Here is a 22,877-nt window from a genome sequence, read left to right as displayed (position 1 = left end):
GGTTTCTTTCACACCTAGGTAGGTACGCTGAGCACAGCCCTCAGTGTGCCCCAGGGAGGAGGGCTCGTTAACAGATGCCAAAACGGTCGTTAGCTGTTCTATTTTCTCCCGCTTTTTTCACTTCTCCTCGCACATCCAAACATGCGCATACAAGCTGCACACCTCGCTGCTCAACGTAACGTATCATGAACTGCTAGCCCTTCTATATCGGTCCTCCTTGACACAATATGTCATGGTCCAGGAAAACCGTTTGACCAGGAAATTACAGGAGATATTCCAGGTATCCAAAAGCGCCTCCAAAGTCGCTTTTCCAATGCTACTCGGGGGAAACAGCAGAATGTATGAGTTGTACTTTGAAAGAAAAAAGTAGCGAAGGCACATACTTCTGAATCCTGCTCCAGGAAGATGAGGCGATGGCAGTAGAAATCTTAGCGAAAGAAGGCTGCGGATAAAGCTGCATACCCGCGTAGAAGGGTCGGGTAAGCAGCCGTTAAGATTATCGGTGACAGCTGGAGGCTTGGCCAAGTTGACTTACTACCTCTACCTTACCTTACCTAACTCAACCTTCGGTATGAGTTTCCGTTGCTTCTCCCGTCCAAACCAATCGAAGTACCTGCATCTTCGGGCCGTAATTCAGAAAGGTATCCGTCTGTGCTGTCTTCCTCTGATAGCGACTTGCTCAGAGGCGTCGGGGAGACAAACACGTCCTAGGTACAGGTAGGCTGACAGTGCAAACATTGAGACTATCCAAACAGTGGAGTGGAGTGTGCACCAAGACCAAGAACCGGGGGAGGCGTTTTCCTTCCTACCTTGCCCCGGCTCAGCATCATGTAACCAGACCTGCCTGGCCAGACATGGCAAGATGCAACCCCCCCTGCAGTCCTTGCCGACTTCAGACACGGCTCCACAGTAAGGCTGGGCACTCATGTTGTGTTCTCCCGTCAAATGTCCTGTCCTGTCTCCTGAGGCAGCTGTGAGCGTCGCATACTTTAGTGTTATAAGTGCCATGAGAGGATGCCACTTCCCCACCAGTTATGTAGGACCCCTCCCACGAGTCTAAAACCTTTCCAGACGCGACCTTAACGTTGTCTCTCCCATCTCTCTCCTCTTAAATTTCTCTGTCTCGACGTCTTCCGGACCCTCCTCCGTTCCCGATTGACCCCCCAGGGCCTCACCGTATATCTTCTGCAAGCACCCCAACCCATTCTCCATCTCACATCCAATCCTTCGTTCACTTTGCCTGTCATTAACTACCTCCCCGTCAATACATACCTTCAGTGACCTCAGCCAACATCAACCCCACGTTCCATCCTACACCGCCTCTCCTGCTCGCCATGGTGTCAAACGAGTTCAATCCCGGCCAAGTCTTCACCGGCTACGTGGACCCTAATCACTTGCGCCCAGAGATTCTCTTGATGGCCACCGAGATACTCAATCTCAACCTGAACACCCTTCAGTCCATCATCCCCGTCTCCGGAAAGGACTTCTTCACCTTTGGCCATGATGGCCGCGCTTTCATGGCCTTTTCCATCTCGTTCGTCGCCCCATCGTCATCCCCGAGAGACGCAACTCCCACCGTCCCGCGTCCTCCTTTACTGACAGCCATCGCAGGCGCATTCTCATGAAGCCAGTCATATGGGCAAAGGATGGCATGGGTACCAACTCCGACAGGTGGTTCCTTGGCCCCATCAGCAACTTCGTCTCTGGCCCCCACATGATCGCCTCCATCAATGGCACTGCCGTCGTCGTTCCACGACCATCCCATCAGTCCCTTGGTAACACCGCTGCTTCTGGATCCGGTGCTCGTTATTCTGAGAGCCCAGAGCCTGTGTGCAAGATCAAAGTTCCTCGACCTCCCAACGCCTATATCCTCTACCGCAAAGACCATCACGCCAGAGTCAAACAGACGAACACCCAACTGAGCAACAATGAGATATGTAAGTCTCGAATATCCAAGTTCGAGGCCACATTTCCTGACACTACACAGCTAAAATTCTCGGCAAAGCCTGGAATCACGAGTCGCCTGCTGTCCGCCAGAGATACACCGAGCTTGCGAAGATGCATAAGGAACGCCTCCTGATGCTATACCCCGACTACCGCTACACCCCACGTAAGCCTTCGGAGAAGCGTCGTCGAAGGCCCACGGAAAAGGCCAAGAAGCTTTGCAGAGCCGAGCCAGCAGTGTCGCCCGTGCCCCAAGTGTGAAGGCTAAACTTTCGCTTGTGAGATCCAACCATCATCCCTCCGAGGATGACAGCTACATCACCAGCGCCGAGTCGCCGAGTCGTGGTATGCGGCGTCACCTTCGCCTACGAGGCACAACGAAGTTTACGCTGGGGCCTTCCGCATTAACACCAAACTGCTGGTATTGATGTGGAAGACATCGTACTGATAGGGTCATCGAACACGATGTATTCGCCAGTCAGTTGGCTGTCGCCACGAACTTGTGACACGCAGCACGCTTGAACCCTTCCGTGGGGATCGGGGAGGAGGCCCATACTAGGCTCGCTGGAACAGCTGGCTAGTCCTTACTAGAGGACCGTCGCAGAGGCAACTCAGGCTTAGACGTCCAGTGGCCCCGGCCTACGTTTTCGACTCTTCTCATCTGCCAGGGAAGAGTTGACGGAGAATCTGCTCAGATGTAACGTGTTGAACACGGCCAGCTTGACAATACTTTCTTTCGTGTCTTATGTTTTCTGAGCGGTCTTGTTCGAGACTATGCCGTTTCTCCTGTAATTATAATTTGTGAGCGAACGGATACCATGTTCAACATAAGTTTCATGAAGCCTTACAATCCTCGATCCATTTTTGCCGTCAACATGCACCAGCTACTTGAGGGGCCACCTCCAAAATGACTACTTGGGGTGGCCAACGGTACGTCATCCCGACTACCGGCCTTGGAGAAGTCGCCTCTGAAAGCTCAACTTCTGATCTAACGCTCTTGCCTGTTGCCACATTTTCTCCATCGCCAGAGCTTCATGACAGCAGCCAAGTCACATCTGGGCCTGGTCCTTCTTCCAGTCACTGCTCCAGATGAATGTTCCGCATCTCCACTCCGTGCCCGACTCCTTCACCCCCGACTGTCCCAACGGGCGCGCACAGATGTAGAACGATCTACCTGTACAGATTGTCAGTATCATCAATCACAGAACCCCGGAAAGTCGCTAGTTCCGCGGCAAGAGAAGTAAATATTGGGGTGAAATCTTACCACAATTAATACCCGGCTTCTTGGTCTGGAAGGAAATACAAGGCTCCCCATGCTCACACTTAGGCACGACCCTCTTGCCCAGGCTGAACTTGGACCACGCCTCTTTGGTCTCGATAGGATCAAACACCCTCTCAGCGGTTTCGATAGCCGACGTTTTCAGGGGTAATGCTGGCAACTTCTTTGTCTGGCTGCTAGGAGATGCCGGGGACATGGACCCGATCTCTGTAGAGACGCCAACAGCAGCACGGTCCTGCGATGCCACCGGTAGAGATCGGTCCAACCCTGTGGTCATCTGCGCTTCCGGTGACCGGTCCCCAGGACCATTGTTCTTGTTGCCTTCATCGCCGTCGATCCCCGCTGCGCCAGCCGGCTCCGTGACCGGCTGCTTGGGTTTGAAGAAGCCTGTCAGTGTGCTCTGCTTGTTGTTTGTCTTGGTCCCCGAGGAATCGGTGTCATTCGTCTTTGTTCTTTTCGTGGATCGTTTTGTGACAGGTCCTCTCGCTTCTGCCTGCCTCTTCGTGGATAGATTCGTCTGGGGAGGTAACGTGTTGCTCGGTCTGCTTGCGGCGATCTTGGTTGCGCTTGGTGAGGGGAGGGATTGAGATTGCGAGGAAGGCACATCGCTCGCTTGGGATGGCGTGCTGACAAGTTGTTCGGATTCTTGTGTTGGGGCGTCCTCGGCGGCGGCTGACGAGGGTGGATCGGCAGGCGTGGGTTTTGGGGCGGGTTTCTTCATGAACATGTCCCGGATGTTTCGCCTTCGGTCAAATTCGGGAATAAGTTTCGCAGAGAGGGGGAGGAGGTCCTTCGGAGACCATTCCCGTAGACGTTTGCCTTCCCGGAACATATCGCTGGGGTTCATCAAATCCAGTACCGGCGTTTCTTTGCCCTCTGCTGAGACCGTGTCACCGATGGTCGCGTATACCGGACAGTGATCGGACCCCATCAGTCCTTCCTGGATATTAGAACCCGTGAACCAGTCCTTGATCCCCGTGGAGCAGAGAATGTAGTCTATCCGGCTACCGTTGTTCGCCGGCCGCGTGTTCCTCTTGGTGTCCCAGCACGTGAACATACCCTGACGTTTGGGGTGGAATATCCGTGTCAGGTCGTGGAGCACAGGCTTCTCCCTTCCTTCGTCCCTCTCGCCGGTGATGTCACCATCAAAAACGAGATGGTTAAACAAGCGGCGGGACGGCATCTCCATCCAGTCTTCCACCGACATGCCCTCCTTGCGAAGGACCTCTCGCAAGTTGCACGTATCCTGCTCTTCGCGGATGACGTTCAGATCCCCCGTCAGGATGACCTCCTTTCCCTCCGCCACGAGATTCCTCACCCGCGCGTCCAGGGCGTTCAGGTAGCCCAAGCGGAAGTCGTCGCGGGACGAGTCCCGGGTGGCCGGGCTGTAGGTGCCGATCAGCACGAAGGCCGGAAACTCGAGGACCATGCAGCGGCCTTCGGAGTCGAGGGTCGCTTCATCGACTTCGCCGGGCAGCTGGTTCGCGCGGGGGTACCCGCCGATGCGTTGGTCAGGGGGCAGGTCACGGAAGCTTGTGGACGAGTTCGGTGGGGTGAGTATGCCGGTTATGCCCTCTTCTGCGCGGATGGGGCAGCACGTTGCGGTGCGAGTGTAGATTGCCACGCCGGAGTATCCTGGATCGTCGAGTTAGGTACGTGAATCAAAGTGCGTAAGGGACCAGAGGTGATGGTGAGGAAGGTAGTACCCTTTTTGTGTTTGGGGAGACTGAAGTGTACGTCCCAGCCGGGTACGAGGACCATGTCGTCTTGGAGATCTTTTCGTTGGATTTTTGTCTCTTGCATGATCACAATGTCTGCTTCGAGGATTTCGAACATGGCCTGGATTGGTGTTAGAGGGGTTGGGATTTCTGAGCGAAGAGCCATGGGACAGGACCTCGAATGTACGCTTCTCTCGCCATGGCTGATATCCGAATGGATTCCTGAGACGTTAGACTTTTCTCCTAGGAAATTGTTCGATTGGAAGCCAACCTGATGCCATTGACTGGAAACATATGTAAGCATGGGCATTCGTTTGAAGGGGGCCTTCCTACTGACCGTTCCATGTGACTATGCGCAGCCCCATCGTGATGGATCAATATGGTATCCTTGCGCTGAGGCTCTAAAGTCCAAAACAAATGGGTATCTTGCGAATATGAAAACCGCCGTTACCGACTAAACGCTCAGAGAAACTGAATGACGCCGATAAGAAAACGACACCGACAAAGACGACAGAAGAGCACTGAAGTGAGTGCTCGGCGCTGGCTGCGACGACGGATAGGGCTCTTCAACCAAGATTTAGTCTCGAATTGCACCGGGAAAGGAAGACCGGTTCAATCGACAGCGGAGAATCGCCTTCGCACGCTTACACGCCTGAGGTGCTCGCGCGATGTTCAGTGGCCGTCATCGCCGGAAGACACGAGCTTGGGCGCGGTGTCACGTGACCCAATACGACGCTGGCTTTCTCGGTCGATTGTGAGCCAAGTTGTATGGCAAAATTGAGATTGATCTGTTCCATTATTTATCATCATTTTCTCCTGGGACGTACTACATTTCTATTGATTTTCGTCTTATTGAGTCCTGAGTGTAAGGCGCTTGCCAACGACCCAGAAACTCCGTTCCTGCTTCCTCCGCAAATGACCTGACATCATTTAGTCATCGCCCGAAAGCGCTCCTGCAAGAACTAGGCCCTTGACTTGCGGCCTAACAATTCAGGCCGCCAATTTGTGACGGTCCCGCTAACCGAGCTTCTTCCAGCACCCCAGCTCCATACCCGAATGACCTGATCACCGAATTCAATCTTGCAACCACCGAAATCCGCCGGCCCGCCGAACGTCAACGAAACGAATAACTCTCCCCTCCACCACCACCACGGAAACGACGACAATCATGAGCGCCAGACTCTTCTCCGCCGCCGCGCGCAGCGCCGGCCGCTCCACCTTCCAGCGCCGCTTCGCCAGCACCACCGACAACGCCTTCATCAGGGAGCGCGAGGCTGCCAAGCACCACGCCGCCGGCACCACTGGTTCGTAGCCCTATTCTTGTTGCTTTCGGCGGACCGACCGAGGGCCTTCGCTGGAAATTGATTGAATTCCGGGGTCAATTGAGTGAATACGAAGGGCTGACTGATTGAGCAGAGCTGTGGCGCAAGATCTCCATCTAGTACGTTCTTACCCGACATGCAATAAGTCATACCAACCCCGAGTACCTACCGATTCGCGACTACGATCCTACGGACTGAGAAGACCTCATGCGTGTGTGCGTAAGTCTGGGCAAGTGCCAGACACTGGGTTGCACTGTTGGAGTCAGCGATGGGAAAAGAACGCGGGATTTGCGGAATCGGGAATTGAGGGGGAAAACATTGGATTTGAAGGACTGCCAGGCTGACAATGGTAACAGCGCCTGCATACCCGCCGTCGCTCTGGCCTCTGCCAACGCCTACGTCCTCTGGAACGAGCACTGGGAGCACTGGAGCCACATGCCCCCTCTGGAGGAGCGCACCGAGTACTCTTACCAGAACATCCGCACCAAGAACTACCAGTGGGGCAACGGTGACAAGACCCTGTTGTACGTATTGCCCGCGATCGAGGGGACGACTGCTGCAGAGTCCTCTTCTTATCGAATGGCTTTGAGAGAAATACCGAGATCGCTGACACTCGCAACAGCTGGAACGACAGCGTCAACTACCACAACAAGGACAAGGCCTAGATTTCCAGAGTCGATTAACCAGAATGCGTCATCGCGCATCGGGGAGGGAGCGATCCATAGACTCGGGACACGCCTGTTGAGGAGTAGACTATCTTGTACATTTTCCCTATGTTACAATCGGAGAGAGATGCGGCTTTTCAAAGAACCCTCGCGTCACTTCTCATGATCTATTCTATGCAAGTGAACAGCCCAATCCCCAGCCTCGAGGTATCTTATGCCGACAGTGCAGCCGCGCTCTTTCTCAACGCTACATAAGCCGCTGCATAGTCCGCTGCCAGAACTTTGTCCCCAGCGACCTTCATGATGGTTGCCTTCTTGGCCATCATCTCACATTGCCGTGTGATATCCTCGACACTGGAATAATGATCAAACGCCTTCTGGACGGCGCCGGTGGCCCGCGTAAGATACTCTCTCCGTTTGGCTGACTGCGGCGTCATCTTGCCGGCCATGCCCATGTTGGCGTCCGCGAGGAAGGAGTAGAGCTGCCCGACGAGTGCCGCGGAGTCGCACTCAAGACATCGCGGGAGGACGGCGGTGAGGAGTTGGATAGAAGCCTCGAACTCGTCCAAGGACGTTAGAATATTGGCAATGGCGCCAATAGCCTGCCAGAGGCAGGATACGAGCCTTGCTCTCCAAGCCATGCTGGCGGCTCGCATGGCGATGGTAAATCCTCGCTGTGGCCGACCGCACTTGTCGTAGAGATGGACCTTGATCAGCATCAGTCTCACGCGCAGCGAGATGTCTCTCTTGTCGTCTCGAACCGAGGCGAGCATGTCCTCAACCTTGCTGAAAGCCGTCGAAAGATCGCCCCGTCGGATGAGATAGTCGATGTGGAGGAAGTCGACGACGAAGGCCATATCCGGCTCGAGATCGTCCTTTTTCGTCTGGAGCAGCTGGCTGAGGAGCTGGTCCGCACCATCCAGATTGCTATGGTGCAAATCCCTTCTCAGCTTGATGATTCCGCGATACTTGAACCAGTACTGACTGGGCTTCCAAGACCGTAGAGCGTTCTCGTCCACAGCTTCCATTTTTTGCAGTGCTTCATCAAACTTGCCTCTTGCCGCGAGATGTTGTGCTAGGCGAGAGGTAACTCTTAGCTCGTCGTCGAATATAGAGTGTCTCGCGTGGCACCGGAGGAACATTTCGCAGTCCATGGCCGAAAGTGGCGAGAGGCCTAGCCTATCCCACAACGCGATTTTAATCGAAAGCTGAGCTCCAAACATGTTCTTCATGTTCCGCTCCGCGACGAGATGTGAGCTCCGAACCATTAGCTCGACCGACGTGGCCACACTCTCTCCGTTGGCAAGACCAAGTTTCGCCTCGCTCAGTAGCACTGACGCCCATAATGTCCACATCCCCGTCTCTTTGGCTTTCACTCGTAGGTATGCGAGGCTCTCCTTGGCAGTGCCCAGGAGACTGTCCGCTTCCAGGTCTCTGACCAGATCTGGGTGTGCTTTACCGAAATGGAAGAGCCAGCTGAGAGCAAAGTTCAAGCACGTCATGTCCCTATTCTCGCGTGCTGTTGTGACGGTCTCGAGCATGGCTGTGACTGCCTCCCTATAGCAGCCAAAGTCTGCTTGCAGGACAGCCAGATTCATCAGCGCGTAATGGTAGAACGTTTTGTCTCGGTTCTGCATTGTGTAGTCGAAATATCGGTGGAGAAAGTCGAATGACGTGGGGTAGTCACCCGATCTCCAAGCGTCTAAGAAGCTGCAAACATTTAGCAACGGCTCGTCAAGAATCCAACAGCAGGTGGGCCATACCTGAGGTAATGCCTCAAGCTCGGCACGATGTAGCTATCACCGAGTAGGTCCTGGAACTGGTTGCGTAGCTCCAGTGGGATCCGGTTGCCATATTCTGCGCCTCTTAGCTCTGGCTTACGCTCTGACGCAAGGGAACTTACTTTGCATCTGCTCTATCTGGAATTCAAGCAAGAGCTCGATGTCGTCGGTGCTGACAGGCACAGCGGAGAGTCTGCCGGTCGAAATCATGTCCCCGTAGACGACAGAAGTCAATGCCGCCACACCCTCGGGATCCCAGTCCCCCTGGTTGCCGGCCATCAGTACATCGTCAAAGCTGAGGCGTCCAAAAGACGGATTCCTCCTCCGTAGATATCCCGCCGTAGGCTGGCGGTACTGAACGAAGTCCGTCCACAGCTGCGCCGTGTCATGGAACAGCAATCTCGTGAACTCTAATTGGCATCTCCGCACAAAAGTTCCCAGTGGCGAGTTTCTCGACAGTGTGATGGCCGTCTGCTGTTGCTGCGCGGCCTCATTCTCGATTCCGAGCCGCCGCAGCTCCTCCTTCGTCTTGGCTAGGCACTTCGACTGCCTATCGAAAAACTCGTGGAGCAGGTCGAGCGAGTTGATACTCCATAGCTTCGTGAGGAACGTATCCCACAGCTTCCTGCCGGGGAGACCGACAACGACGGAGTGGGCGCTGAGGAGCTTCTCGAAGTCTTTGATGCTTATGACAAGGCTCACAGTGCTTTCGGCTTTTTTCCAGCGGGTGTCTCTGCTGGCGGTCGTTGTCAGGGTCTGGGGGTCTGGGTCGAGTAGATGCGATGTGATAAACGAGAGCACCGGGATGATGGCCGTGGTGGGAACATGTTCGTCTGTGTAGAGCTCGAGGAGGGCAAGGAGGCCGATCTTGGCGGGTGTGAGGTACCGCGCCATCGAGATAAAATGCGCCAACCGGCGCGCTCTCAACGAGTGCTACGTTATCGAAGTAGGTTGTTTTCAGAAGCCGTTCATCCGAAGTTGCGGGAGGAATCGGTACAGACGCGGTCAACCATGTTTAGCAGGTGAGGCAGGTGAGTAGGCGCGTGGGCTCCACGTCAAACAGAGTAGTAGTGCGCGTACGCAATGGCAAGCCCAGTCCACTCAGAGCCCGGTGGCAGTCGTCCTCTTTGCTAGAACTTTTTGCTCAAGTCGAAACGGTAGTATTTTTCTCCAAGCAAACACGATCAATGCAGTGTTGTCAGTGAGTTTCCTGTGTGGTGTTGAGGTTCCACTATAGTGTTTACGAGCCCCTGATTGGCCAATAATGCAATAGGTAGTGGTAGGTAGGTACCTAGCGAAGACATTCCCATCGATTCAAATCATGATGGCGTCTCCCAAGATGTTTTTTTTTGGCCTCACTGAGGAACGCTCTCAAACAGAGAAAAACGTGTAATTGTAGTTGGGTTAATTCCATAGTCTATCCAGTGGACGGAGAAAGGCCGGCACTGAACCATCCTCCAGCTTTGCCAGTGGCTAAATGTGACATGGGGCAAGTTATTGAAATTGCTGGTTGAATAACCTCCCGCTGAGGCCGGCCTGGAGATGCCGCGCACCATGTGCGTACCGTATTTTTACATAATTATTTCTACAGTATTTTCATTGTGTCAAGCCCAGAGTAGATATCGAGCCAGTGTCTCCAGTCGCACTTCATCATCGTCTTCGACTCGTCGATCGGCCACTGGCTTTCGTACGTTCCGAGCCCCGAGTCCTTGTGTCTCTAACTGCCTGACCACCTGATGCTTTGCCCCTGCTTGTTCTTCAACTCGCTCTCTCTTGCCTGCCTCGCCTTCTCGGTGGCAGCCGCATCAGCATCGGCCTCCGTCGCCTCCGCCTCGTCCAAATCATTCGTAGCCCATACCCTCTCAACGCACAATTCGAACGGCCCTGGCTTGCGATCCGTCAAACCAACACCCAGCGTCCTCACCTTGGACCTCAGCATCTCCGTTTGCGGCTCCACCACGAAGCCGTGATTTGTCCTCACGAAATCGTTCCACTTGACAAACACCGTCTCCCACTCGCCCGGCCTCTTGGCGAACAGCCTGTGTTGATGTAAATCTGTCGGCACGACGGACTCCGTCTGCAGGTTGATGAAGTAGCTCCGCCCATCGCTCTTAACTCTCATCGCGAGATATACGTAGGGATCGATGTCCCATAATGACTTGCCGAACACCGTCGGCTGCTGGTCTGGTGTCCGCCATGCCGCAAAGCCTGTGCGCTCGATCTTGAGGTTGTCTTTGGGTAGGTCTGTCGATATCGAGCCGTGGAAGCGCGCATAGCCAGAATTTGTTGATATGTTTTCTGAGGGTGCTGTTGAGGTGTGGGATGTGGACGGGACCCAGTCGAGGGCGACTTGGGAAAAACCGCCGATTTGCTGATCGGAGAGGAGTTTGCAATCTTCGGTCGAGCCGGGGGCGCGGAAGTCTTGGAGCATGAAGGGGCCTTGGGCGCCTTTGATCGCTTCGGCTTTGAAAGCTGCGACAAACCAGTCAGCCAAAGCCGGTAGGAAGACCTTGGGATGACAAGAACTCACCGATAGTTGCGCTCCGTTTGAAATGATCCAGGCTGCGAGCCCAGAAGCCTTTGCTCATGAGGGACGGTGTCGCCCGCATCTTTTCGTTTTTGGCCGACGAAGCCGTCGCTACGTCGTAGCCAAAGCTATTCGTGGGAGATGCGCTCCTGTCGTGCGTAGGGTGTGGCTCTCGTGGAACTTGACCGTGTTTTCGATCTCGTCGCAATTGATGTCCTCTGGAGCTGGAGTACGAATTTTCTCTCTGGGGCCGTCAATTGATCAAGATGGAACTACGTCAAGCTGCCGCATTCAAGCTCCGAGCACCGACAATGTACAAGGGTACAAATGGGCATCCATATTGCATGATAGGTTTGGAGCTTCTTTCCGGGACAAAGATGGACCGATTCCGTGGAACGTCCACCCCGCCTGATCGCAACTTGACAAGGGCTCCTGACCGCGGTCCATGTTCCACGACACCCTTCAACATGGTGCGTGAGGGATATCAGCGCAACGGCTCGCAGGCATGTGTTCTGTCGAAAACCTGACACTGTTGTCACTTTGAATTCGCTGCTGAGGCCGGTGCAAATCTTTGCTGTCCTGGGAGCAATCATCGGCCAAGCTGCGGTGATCGGAAGTGCCTTTAGCCAGGCTTCTCGCGATAATGCATAGCTGCTTCAACCAAAGCGATCGTCGGAGGGGTTCATCGAAGCTCACAAACATCACGGAAGCAGAGGGAACCAGCTCATACCGGTCTACTCAAGATTGTATTGCTCACTAAGTGAAGTAGTGTTGCGTCGTCGAGAGTAGACAAAAGTGCCCGCGGGCACAAAACCAAGTACCTATCTACGACTCCATTTTTGTTCCTCTATCTCCGAAACTTGATCCCTAAACCATGACTTCATGTCATAAGAAAAGAAAAAAGACCACCCATTATCAACAAACACACCAAATCTCTACACCAATTTTGTTCGTAATACACGAGAAGAAAGTAAGATGATAAGCTTGAGGGGGATGAATCGAGCTGAGTGAACCGAATGGAGTAAGCCGAGCCGAGTGAAGCGAACGGAGTGAACCGAGCCGAGTGAGTCCAACGGAATGAATCGAACGAGGTGTGTCGAGCTGAGTGAATCAAGCCGAAAGACGAGAACTCGGAAGTACCTCAGTTCTCGTGCTCGCCCTCGTTGTCGCCTCTGACAGGCTCAGACTGAGTGATCTGGTTGCCCTCGGCGATGACGGGAGCAGGGCCACCAGTGGAACGAGCCGGAGCAGGAGAGGTGTAAGCAGCGCCGTAGGCAGAAGGGTCCCGGGGGAAAGGGGTCCAGAGAGGCGTGCCTCCGTGGCCGTAGCCCCAGAAGGGGGCGGCACCGGGGGAGGCCTGGGGAGTCATGTAGCCACCGTAGTGAGAGCCAGTACCCTGAGAGTAGGGGCCCTGGGAGAAGGGAGTGCCAATGTAGGGGCTGTAGCCGGAAGGCATCATAGGAGTGCCCATCTGAGGAGGGGGAGGCGGGCCCATGGGGGACTGCGCCATGTTGGGAACCGGCATGGGAACCTGCATCGGTCCCTGGAAGGGAACCTGGGGAACCATCTGAGGTCCCATCTGGGGAGGAACCTGACCGTAAGCAGGGACACCAGCAGGCATCTGCATCTGCATGGGCATGTGCATGGGCATGGCCGGCTGCATCTGCATGCCCTGGTTCTGAGGGGTCTGGGCGACGTTGTGCTGCATGCCTTGCTGGTTCTGGATGGCGGTGGCACTCATCTCGTTGCGAAGAGGAGTCTGACGAACCGGGGAATGAGCGGCGACGTAGTTGGACGGGCCAGCCTCGATGGCAAGAGGACCACGCTCACGAGCGGGAGTGGAAGGAGCTCTGCCGCCCATGTTGTTCGCGCCACGAGAGTTGTAGCCGTTGCCCTGGATTCGGGCAGGCGTGTTGTTGCCACCGCGGCGTCTGTCAGTGCGACGCTCGACGCGAACGATGGAACCGCCGATGTTGTTGTTGTGCTATCACGTATGTCAGTCACCAGTCTTGGTCAAACGCACTGAGAAAAAAAACTTACGTAGCGCTCAATCGCCATCTCGGGAATGGTCACGTTGGTGAACTCAACGAAAGCAATGAGTCTAGGACCATCTGTGTCTGTGTCAGCTCGTGCCCTGGATGAGGTTAGGAGTTGTCGACATACCACGATGATAGTCAAGACGCTTGATCTGAACGGCGACGACAGAGCCGACATCCTCCATGAGGACGCGGATATCATCCTCAGAGATGCTGAGGGGCAGGTCTCCGATGAAGATGGAACGGCGATCACGATCGTAGTTGTCGAGGAACTGGCGATCAGGGTGACGGGACCGGTTCTGCATGGCCTTCTTGAAGTCAAAAGCCTCAACGTGGTAGCACTTGTTCTGACGGAAAGCCCGGAGCACCTGCTGGGTCGGATCAAACTCCTTGAACTGCACGCGAACAGTGATAGGCAGAGAAAGCTGCACCACGATGTCGTTGTCAAGGAACCGGAGAGTCTCGATGCTACCAAAGGGGGAGAGAAGCTCGTTGGCCTCCTCGAAGGTGATAGCAGTCCTGTTCTTGCGGAAGATGATGTAGGTGCCTGTTCACAAAGTCAGCAATGCAGATGACACCGAGAAGAGGGAGCACGTACGATTGGCACGAACAGTCTCGGTGCGGCACGGGCGTCCAAGGATCATGCTGCCTCTGCCGTTGACACGAGCATCATCAGCACTGTCGTCAGTCTGGAGATATGTTAGTGAGGCGAAGCAAAACTGCCAATTGAAGAAACACTTACGGTGAACTGAACGAAGGCGAATGGCATGCCATCCTTGTCACGACGAATCTTGACGAAGACAACGCCGTAACGCTCGAACTCCTTGATGACAGCAGCCTCGAGCGTGTAGTCCTCTCGGTTGTCAGGGAGGCTGGTAAGAGGTCAGCATATGGTTTTTCAGGACAGAAAGCAAAACCTACTTAGCGACGAAGATGCAAGCAGTCGAAGGCCAGTTGGCCTGGGGGTCGGTGTTGTCGACAACGTTGTCGTTGGAACGGCCCTTGGTAGGAGATCTCTGGACATAGTTGCGGTGAGCGCGATCCTTGCCCTTCACATTGGCCTGCTGAATGTGGCTCTGGTTAAGCTTGTAAGGAGACGAAGGACCGGCCACAGGCTTCTCAGTGTCAGCCGAGGCGTCGTTGAAGACATCGTCCTCCTCCTGAGCGGAGGCCTTGGGGACGCGACTGGAAACCATGTTAGCTGAATGATAAAGATGGAGTACAACGATGAATCTTCTTACATCGTAGCAGTGGCCGACATGGTAGGGCGAAGAGACCTTCCAAAGGCCTCGGAGCGACGGGCGAAGCTGCTGCGAAAGGTTAGCTTATGATGATGCCATCCAAGGCGCAAGACTTACTTGGGGCTACCTCTGAGAGAGGAACTGTCCAAGCGAGCACCTGGATCGGAAGTTAGTAAGATGATCGGCTCCGCGTCTGAAGAGAGAATCGAGCTCCAGGAAAAGACGCGCGGGAAAAAATGAAGACTTACCACCACCGCGCTCAGTGTCGCGATCCTCGGAGGAGACGGACGAGAAGTCAGGCGACTTGCTGGTGCCGAAGGGCGCAGTCTGATGATCCTGGCCAGAGCCCGCCGTCTGGGAGCTCGAGGAGCCGGCAATCGAAGCCTGCTCGCGCTCGTGCTGGAGCGACATCTTCTGAAGACGCTCGAGGAGCATCTCCTTCTCGGTGGGAGAGGCCATGATGAGCAGAGATTGCTGGGGAGTTTGTGAGGTATGCAGATACGGATAGAGCAGTCTCGACGAACGAGATGATGGAGTTTGAGTGATGGGATATGATGAAGAAGGGTGAGGAAGGGATGGGTTGGAGGGAAGAGGATGGATGGATTGTGGTGGAGGGGGAGAAGTTGGGGTGTTTGGAGGAAGGTCAGGTAAACAACAAACAAGAGGGTGGATTGTTATTTTCTGGAAGAGAATCGTGGGCTGGATGATAATAATTTTCGATATAGAAACGTGGGCTAGGGCAGAGGGTTGAAACCTGGGTGCTCTCGGCGCTCACGATAGTCACAACAAGGCCTCACTCAGGGGCTGCCCGCCAGGTAGCTCTCGCCTTTGAAGATGCCTCACAAGAAGGCGAGTGCAAGGGATGCCCCACCAGCTTTTGGCGCTCATGATTGTTACAATAAGGCGAGTGCACCTGGGGTGGCCCACTGGGTGCTCTCGCCTTTGGAGATATCTCATAAGAGCCCAGGGCGAGTGCACTTAGGTTTGTCTACTGGGTGCTCTCGCCTTTGAAATCTCACAAGAATCATAACAGGGCGAGTGCAGATGACACCCCATTGGCTCTTAGTGCTGATGATGGTGACAAAAAGCCGAGTACACACATTGGTCACTCACTAAGGTAGCTCTCGCCTTTGGGAATGCCTCACAAGGGCCAGTGCATTCAGTGATACCCATCAGCTGTCAATGCTCACAATACTGGCAATAATACAAGTACTCAAGGACACTCGCCACCTCTCAATTCTAGAACAGCATTAATTGCAAAAAGGGCGAGGATGTGAGACCAACTCGCTGAACTGTGATTGCTTATCCATTTGGGAACAGGTGACAGTTCTGGAGAAGAAGAGAAGCGTGAAGGAAATTTATCACTTGAAACCTGGTTGCTTTGAGCTATATTCATAGCCATTACAAGAAGAGCATGTGGAACTCAATTATCAGGGGGAAACTAGCTGTTGCTCTTGGTGAAACAAGGCATAGTGAAACTAATAATAATAATTCTAAGAACAAGCAGAAAGCAGAGTATGTCTGTTGTGAGATGGCCTTCATGAGATTGTAGACCGATTGATGGCAGCTCCCGCCTTGATGCAGTAGTAGAGTTGTACTTGATGTTGGTCCTGGTTTGTATGATGTTAGCAAAAGAACAACTGGACCCATGGGCATCAAACAACGCTCACCATCCTTGGAGGATAAATCAACATGAGTTGCACTCATCTTGAGGCCTGAAGCACCTTATCTTCTAGCTGAACGATTCTCTCGATCCATAGTAGCAATGGTAAGGCTGCTTCTAGCCTTGATTTATATTCTTCTGACACTCATCCTCCAAGGAAACATGCGACCGTTTGCCCATTTTGCGACACTGAGATCTTAGCTAGAATGTTTGGCTCTATATAAAACAGAAGGAATGGCAGCCTTGTCACTTGTATTTAGAGAATATCGGAGCCATATTTTTAAGAACTCTGGCAGAATATTCCAGACTTATTTGTACAAAGTTCTTTGAGTTGACAGTGGTGGTCGGCATAACCCCGTCTTTTGTGGGGGCCTCCGGTGCGGCAGTAGTCAAAGAATCCGGCACCACCACCGGACTTATGAGTTAACAGAAAGTGGAGCTTTCAGGCTGAATTGCCATTCTTTGTTGATGGAGCTTTGCTTTGGAAGGGCGTTGCTTTCAAGGATGTTACCTTTATAAAATCTACCACTTGTTGCTCTTAGTTTAGTTGAAAATGTGTTCTCCCTTGACCAAGAAAAACACGACTGTAATTAATGTTGCAGCTGACACATACATCTCCAAGGTTTTGAATCAACAAACACAGTTCAAAATTCGAAAAGCTGACTTACATGGTACGATTTTCTGGTCTATTTAGAGAGTGGTATCGAGGGTGGAGTTGAAGCTTGGTTAGTATGTCGCAAACCGACGGTCAGGTAGAGGCGGGCAATTGAGACCAAACTCCAACCTGTTGAACGAAACATAGGCAAGCCGGGAGCCCTGGAAAGTTTCTGATGATAAAAGCGAGTTTGGAGATGTCTTAACTTTGAGAGTGGACAAAATTAGTAGCATCGAAGATTCTCAAACTCCTTCAATCACCCCGAGCTGCTGCCAATGCAATGCACAATATTGAGAGCGTATGGAGCGGCTTGCCTCACGAGGAGAACTATATCTACGATATCTAAACTTGACGGGTTTCTTGGGATGCAATACCAAATGCGTTATTGTGTAAAGTAGGTCACTAGTTTGAAGTGATGACGGGTCGTGGCGGTTTCACAACTATCGTACCTATTAGCCACACCGTGGTGTTTTGAAGGTGACGGTGGAAAGTTGCAGATAACCGGGCTTCATATTGGAATTTTAAATGATGCAAAAGCGGCAGTATACCAGCTTGAAGGAGTCTTTAATAAGAGTCGTGTCCGAAATCGACAAGAGGGTCGATTTTTCGACGTCTTGGTTTGGTGCCCTGTAGGGTGTCACAAGATGTGCCTCCAGTTCTGAGACACTTCCCAGAGAGCAAATGGAACTGCTTTTCCATGCCATTTTCTCTCGGTTTTACCCGACTCAGACGAATGTAAGGGCTTTCAGGGCGGTTGGGAGAGGTTCTACAACCAACGGGTCTCAATCCAGGTTTCCTCCACTACGTCGAGCTGCCGGAGACATAGGTCAAACAACTCCAACCTCCTGCAAGCTATCGTATCGTAACCCCAGAAATCATCCGATTCAGCTTTCCGCAGAAGGTTTGCATGCGGAAGATGATTCCCAATACGGAGGCCAACGGCATTACGATTGGCTCAGCAGCCACATTTCTTGGCGGGATAACCTTTCCATTGGCACTTCTCCGATCACCCGATGGGCGGATAGACGAGCTATTGTCATCTTCATCTAAGATACTGACGTTGGAGTTCCGCGTGTCTGGAATCCTCCGCTTAAGCCCCCAAAAGATAAACTTCCGATGTCACCGTGGAGCTAAGGGAAAGTACCGGTCCCCCGGATGTACCAGCCCTTGTTCCAGGACATCCCGGAATTGGTTTTCCTGTCCCCGTCTTCGACCTCGCTCATCCTCTCCCGAGTGCGCAACGATGCGACCGCAGCATTGTATGTCATGTAACGCGCGGGTGATTCAGCGTTGCTTTTCACCATGCCTTCCGCAGGTTAGCAGCAAGGCTTTCACGTCTCTCAAGTCGTGGAAGAACTCGAATGGCCTCTCATGATACCCTAGCATCGCCTCGCTAACTCTGCCCTACGGCGCGAAGGCTTGGTGAGCTGACCGAAACGTCATCTTGGCCTCGACGCCGCCCTTGTCTACCTCAAGCCACTTCACGTTTACGACTAACCTAAAGTCTCACCGATGGAAGTCTATCGCATCGAGGCCCTTTCGGGCTTGGGGTGAAAGAAGGTCCAACAGCCACTGGTTTGGCCCATGTCTCGCCCTAGAGCGCCCGAGGAATGCATTCCAGCACTAGCTCTTGTGCTACATTGAAGTTGCCAGTTGCACCTGCGAGTGCCCAAGAGTCCGAAGCCTCCAACCAGGTATCGGCCTGCAGTTTCTTACTTGTACTGGCGGAGGGACCCCTGAGTCTCCCGTTCTGCCGGGTCTGTCTTCCCCAGATTCCAGGATTGACAGGTTGCGTGGGGTAAGAATAACCACCTCCTCCCTTTGGCCTGGGGTAGCACCTGCCGACGATCTGCTTGGGGTTGGATGAAGGCGTCCGCTGAGGGGCATTGAGGTTATCTTACTTAATGTTGATGAACGTCCCGGTTCCGCGGTAAGACAATCAACACCCAGGGCTCAGGTTCCTCGCGCCTATCTTCAAATTCAGCCTTTCAACTTCATTAAGGTTACTCGATATCCGGCATCATATCTGGCTGTCATGTCTTCATCAGACGGTCAGTCTGGCGTCGAGTCTAAGTATCCGCGCTCGCGTCATCTTGAAGGCAACGATGACAATATCGAGCAAGTGCAAACCCATGATGGCAATGTGACCAAGGTGGTTCACGCCGATGGGACCATCGACTACATCGACACGAAAGCCGTTGGCGGAGACTATGGTGCAATGCCGCCGAGATACTTTCGCAGCCCGCAATTCCTCGGCACTCTGACGGTATGTTGAGGAGAATACGTTATGAAATCGGTCTTTTGCTGATGATGACCTAGGCACAATGTCTAGCAAGTATATGCGCATACCTAGGATGGGTGTTGCCTGCGAACACTCTGTGAGAATTTCCCATCGTTTACTCATTTGGTTTGGTGCTGACATTTTGAAAGCACTCTCATCAACGCAGACCTCGGCCCCTCGAAGAACATCAATTGGGTAGCCACCATGTGGACAATGGGCAGCTCCATCGGCTTCCTTCTTGTTGGCAGACTCTCCGACCTCTACGGACGCAAGTGGATGGTCCTCGGTACTTCGATACTCGGACTTGTTGGCTGTGTCATCGGATCATGCGCCCAAACCGTGGAGACCCTGATCGCGGCCAACGTTTGCAACGGGATCGCAGCGGCCGGACAGTTGTCCTTCGGCATCGTAATGGGAGAGCTCGTGCCGAACAAGTGGAGGGGGCCTATCGTCACCATAGTGTTTCTTTCTTCCCTCCCATTCGCAGTCTTCGGCCCCGTCATTGCGCGGTCCTTCTTCGACCACACCGTCTCCAAGTGGCGATGGAGCTACTACCTCGGAGACATACTCGGCTTGCTCTCTCTGGTTCTGTACTGGTTTTTCTACCACCCACCGTCTTATGACCAGCTCCACGTCCACGGAAAAACCAGGTTGCAGATGACCAAAGACCTGGACTTTGTCGGCATATTCCTGTATGTTGCTGGCTGCGTCCTCTTCCTCATCGGTCTCTCATGGGGAGGATCTGCGTACCCCTGGGCGAGCGCGGAAGTTCTCTGCACTCTGCTCATCGGTATCGCCACACTTGCAGCATTTGCTGTGTACGGTAAGTAGGGACATGGCCTCCTTCCAGAGTAACCGCACTGACATATCCAAGAGGGCTTCTTTTGTAAGGTCCAGCCCTTGATGCCTCCACGAATGTTCAAGAACGTCGGCTTCGTCGCAATCATAGTAATCGCAACAGTCGGGGCCATGGTCTACTACTCCCTCACCGTCCTTTGGCCAACCATAATTCAAACCATCTACACCACCGACTCGATGAAAATCGGCTGGCAGAGTTCTGTCATCGGCGGCGGCATCCTCCTCGGCCAGACCATTGCAGGCTTCAGCATCTCATACGTACCAAAAGTTAAATGGCAATGTGTTGCAACCTCGGCCCTGGCTTTCGCGTTCATGACTGCGTTGACCACCATCTCCCCTGACCGGTGGGCCGCAACCATTGCGCTGGGCACTTTGGTCTGTACCTGTACGTTCCAGCCGTTCTGCGGTGACGCGAGTGCCCCCTTTGTCTCCTCTTGCTGACATGTCTCAGTCATCGGCTTTGTCGACAACATTTCGTTTCCTGGCGTCACGCTTGTCTGGGAGGCCCAAGACATTGGTCTTGCAACCGGCGTTCTGGGATCGATTCGCGGCCTGGGAGGCGCTGTTGCGCAGGCTCTTTACACGTCTGTCCTGACGAATGAACTGAACAAGAACATGCCCAAATACGTCGTGCCAGCTGCAACAGAGGCTGGATTGCCATCGTCCTCAGTCGAGGCTCTCTTCGCAGCCATCACAGCCGGCGACTTTTCGACAGTCCCAGGCATCAACCCAGACATCATCGCGGCCGTGGGAGGTGCGCTCAAGACGGCTTACACAAGCTCGTTCAAGATTGTGTTCTATACGACGATCCCCTTTTCGGTGATCCTCCTGCTAAGTTCGTTCCTGGTGCCGAACATGGAGAAGTTCCTCAGTCATGATGTTGCGAAGAAGTTGCAGGACAAGAGTCTGGAGGGTCGGGAAAAGACGGTGATGCAGCAGGTCTGAAATACCCTCGCTATGGTATGTTGCGTGCAGAAAAAGTAGCTTTCATCCGATTGATATCCACGATTCCCATTAAGAAATGCCGTTCGTCGCATCAAGAGAGTGAAGCAGGGCATGTCGGACCTGTCATGCGCGTGATCCATCCAGTTTCGGGAGAAGTGACTTGATCAAGCTGCGAGAGCAAGTGGTGCTAGGCCAATCGAGGTTGTTTCCCAATCGCCGGGCGGTGTTATTGACCATGACCAGATCCCGACCGGTCTCTGCTGATAGAAGTATGAAGGAAGTTGAGTGCCCGAAAGACAACATTCGCGGCAGCGCACTGAGGGGTTCACAGCGCCAATCAGGTCCCGCCCGACCTATCAAAACCGCCCAGTTTACCCCTGCAAGACCTCGAGCTCCGATGGCGGGGCATGGCGGGGTGCTCCCGACGTCGCTCTCCCCAAAATTTAGGACGACATGCCACTTCGCCTTGACTCACATCGCCGCTAACCCAATTTCTTTTCGTATATCAACCGTCCAGCGCCCCCGTGTTGGTTGATGATCGATTTCCACACCAATTGATACCCCAACCTTTCTGTTCGAACCAAAACCACAATCACAATGGGCGAATTCCCTGTCAAGAAGTGCGGTACGTGACCTCTCGTCGCAAGCGCAATTGCCCCTCCCCCGCCATCGTCGTCCCTCCGTCACCGGAAACCTCAACACCGAAAAAAGTCACACGATATCACGACGAGCTCTACACAGGATACGCTAACACGAGATTTCACAGGTGTCCTCGGCTGCACCGGCTCCGTTGGACAACGCTTCATCCTCCTCCTCTCTCAGCACCCCTACCTCAAGCTCGTCGCCGTCGGCGCCTCCTCCCGATCCGCAGGCAAGAAATACCGCGATGCAGTCCGCTGGAAGCAGGCCTCCCCCATGGGCCCTTTCGGCGACCTGGTCGTCCGTGAATGCAAGGCTTCCGAGTTCAAGGACTGCGACATTGTCTTCTCTGGTCTGGATTCTGACGTAGCCGGCGAGATTGGTTCGTTCGATCCCCTTTGTACCCATGTCGATGCCGCTCGGCCTCTCGAGGAGCAACTTGAACTGATGATTCGATCAAACAGAGATGGAATTCCTCAAGGCCAACCTCGCCGTCTTCTCAAACGCAAAGAACTACCGCCGCGACCCCCTCGTCCCCCTCGTCGTCCCTACCGTCAACCTCCCCCACCTCGACCTCATCCCTCACCAGCGCAAGCACCACGCCCTCGAGAAGGGCTTCTTGGTCTGCAACTCCAACTGCGCCGTCATCGGCCTCGTCATCCCTTTCGCCGCCCTGCAGTCCGTCTTCGGCCCCGTCGACGCCGTCTCCGTCGTTACCATGCAGGCCGTCTCCGGCGCCGGCTACCCGGGCGTCTCCTCCATGGACATGATCGACAACGTCGTCCCATTCATCTCGGGCGAGGAGGACAAGCTCGAGACGGAAGCCCAGAAGATCCTCGGCAACATCACCTCCGACCTCACCGCCTTCGAGGACCAGAAGGACCTCAAGGTCAGCGCCGCCTGCAACCGCGTTCCCGTGCTCGACGGCCACACGGCCTGCGTGTCGCTGCGCTTCGCGCGCCGCCCGGCGCCGTCATCCGACGAGGTGAAGAAGGCCCTGCGCGAGTACGTCAGTGATGCGCAGCGCCTGGGATGTCCTTCCGCGCCCGAAAACCCCATCATCGTCTTCGACGAGCCCGACCGTCCCCAGCCGCGCCTGGACCGCGAGCTTGGCCGTGGTTACACCGTCAGCGTTGGCCGTGTGAGGGAGGACGAGAGCGGCATCTTCGACATCAAGTTCGTTGCGCTCAGCCACAACACCGTCATCGGTGCTGCTGGTTCGTCCATCCTCAACGCCGAGGCTGCTGTTCTCAAGGGCTTTGCCTAAAAGGGGGGCGAGATTACGACGAAAACTGGGAGATATATCAAGGTGTCAGGTTGCAT

At 54.0% G+C, this 22,877-nt stretch overlaps 8 protein-coding genes across 8 annotated transcripts; 4 read left to right on the top strand and 4 right to left on the bottom strand.

Moving 5' to 3' along the window:
* Positions 1-1,334: 1,334 nt before the first annotated feature.
* CkaCkLH20_10283 (mating type protein mat1-2-1) lies at positions 1,335-2,205 on the top strand (the record flags this gene model as incomplete). Its single annotated transcript, XM_038892997.1, has 3 exons — positions 1,335-1,534; positions 1,612-1,937; positions 1,988-2,205. The coding sequence occupies 3 exons, from the start codon at positions 1,335-1,337 to the stop codon at positions 2,203-2,205; spliced, it is 744 nt and encodes a 247-aa protein (XP_038741652.1).
* A 788-nt stretch (positions 2,206-2,993) lies between these two features.
* CkaCkLH20_10282 (endonuclease/Exonuclease/phosphatase) lies at positions 2,994-5,306 on the bottom strand (the record flags this gene model as incomplete). The annotated part of the gene is made up of 5 exons (XM_038892996.1): positions 2,994-3,118; positions 3,209-4,858; positions 4,930-5,062; positions 5,129-5,225; positions 5,275-5,306. The coding sequence occupies 5 exons, from the start codon at positions 5,304-5,306 to the stop codon at positions 2,994-2,996; spliced, it is 2,037 nt and encodes a 678-aa protein (XP_038741651.1).
* An 803-nt stretch (positions 5,307-6,109) lies between these two features.
* CkaCkLH20_10281 (uncharacterized protein) lies at positions 6,110-6,928 on the top strand (the record flags this gene model as incomplete). Its single annotated transcript, XM_038892995.1, has 4 exons — positions 6,110-6,245; positions 6,358-6,382; positions 6,620-6,787; positions 6,886-6,928. 4 exons carry the CDS (start codon positions 6,110-6,112, stop codon positions 6,926-6,928), a joined length of 372 nt encoding a protein of 123 aa, XP_038741650.1.
* A 212-nt stretch (positions 6,929-7,140) lies between these two features.
* CkaCkLH20_10280 (anaphase-promoting complex protein) lies at positions 7,141-9,603 on the bottom strand (the record flags this gene model as incomplete). Its single annotated transcript, XM_038892994.1, has 3 exons — positions 7,141-8,638; positions 8,692-8,785; positions 8,832-9,603. The coding sequence occupies 3 exons, from the start codon at positions 9,601-9,603 to the stop codon at positions 7,141-7,143; spliced, it is 2,364 nt and encodes a 787-aa protein (XP_038741649.1).
* Positions 9,604-10,426: 823 nt separating this feature from the next.
* Positions 10,427-11,318, bottom strand: CkaCkLH20_10279 (complex I intermediate-associated protein 30; the record flags this gene model as incomplete). The annotated part of the gene is made up of 2 exons (XM_038892993.1): positions 10,427-11,181; positions 11,240-11,318. 2 exons carry the CDS (start codon positions 11,316-11,318, stop codon positions 10,427-10,429), a joined length of 834 nt encoding a protein of 277 aa, XP_038741648.1.
* A 1,059-nt stretch (positions 11,319-12,377) lies between these two features.
* Positions 12,378-14,972, bottom strand: CkaCkLH20_10278 (RNA recognition domain-containing protein; the record flags this gene model as incomplete). The annotated part of the gene is made up of 9 exons (XM_038892992.1): positions 12,378-13,220; positions 13,277-13,347; positions 13,400-13,819; positions 13,871-13,961; positions 14,015-14,144; positions 14,194-14,457; positions 14,514-14,582; positions 14,631-14,670; positions 14,762-14,972. 9 exons carry the CDS (start codon positions 14,970-14,972, stop codon positions 12,378-12,380), a joined length of 2,139 nt encoding a protein of 712 aa, XP_038741647.1.
* Positions 14,973-18,866: 3,894 nt separating this feature from the next.
* CkaCkLH20_10277 (trichothecene efflux pump) lies at positions 18,867-20,915 on the top strand (the record flags this gene model as incomplete). The annotated part of the gene is made up of 5 exons (XM_038892991.1): positions 18,867-19,097; positions 19,151-19,209; positions 19,262-19,935; positions 19,987-20,355; positions 20,422-20,915. The coding sequence occupies 5 exons, from the start codon at positions 18,867-18,869 to the stop codon at positions 20,913-20,915; spliced, it is 1,827 nt and encodes a 608-aa protein (XP_038741646.1).
* A 597-nt stretch (positions 20,916-21,512) lies between these two features.
* On the top strand, positions 21,513-22,821 carry CkaCkLH20_10276 (aspartate-semialdehyde dehydrogenase; the record flags this gene model as incomplete). The annotated part of the gene is made up of 3 exons (XM_038892990.1): positions 21,513-21,540; positions 21,682-21,936; positions 22,019-22,821. 3 exons carry the CDS (start codon positions 21,513-21,515, stop codon positions 22,819-22,821), a joined length of 1,086 nt encoding a protein of 361 aa, XP_038741645.1.
* Positions 22,822-22,877: the final 56 nt, after the last annotated feature.

Source organism: Colletotrichum karsti, assembly GCF_011947395.1.
Source record: "Colletotrichum karsti strain CkLH20 chromosome Unknown Scaffold39, whole genome shotgun sequence".
In the NCBI taxonomy this organism is placed as follows: domain Eukaryota; kingdom Fungi; phylum Ascomycota; class Sordariomycetes; order Glomerellales; family Glomerellaceae; genus Colletotrichum; species Colletotrichum karsti.
The sequence above is the reverse complement of the archived record's forward strand: the minus strand, read 5'-3'. Positions and strand labels throughout refer to the sequence as shown.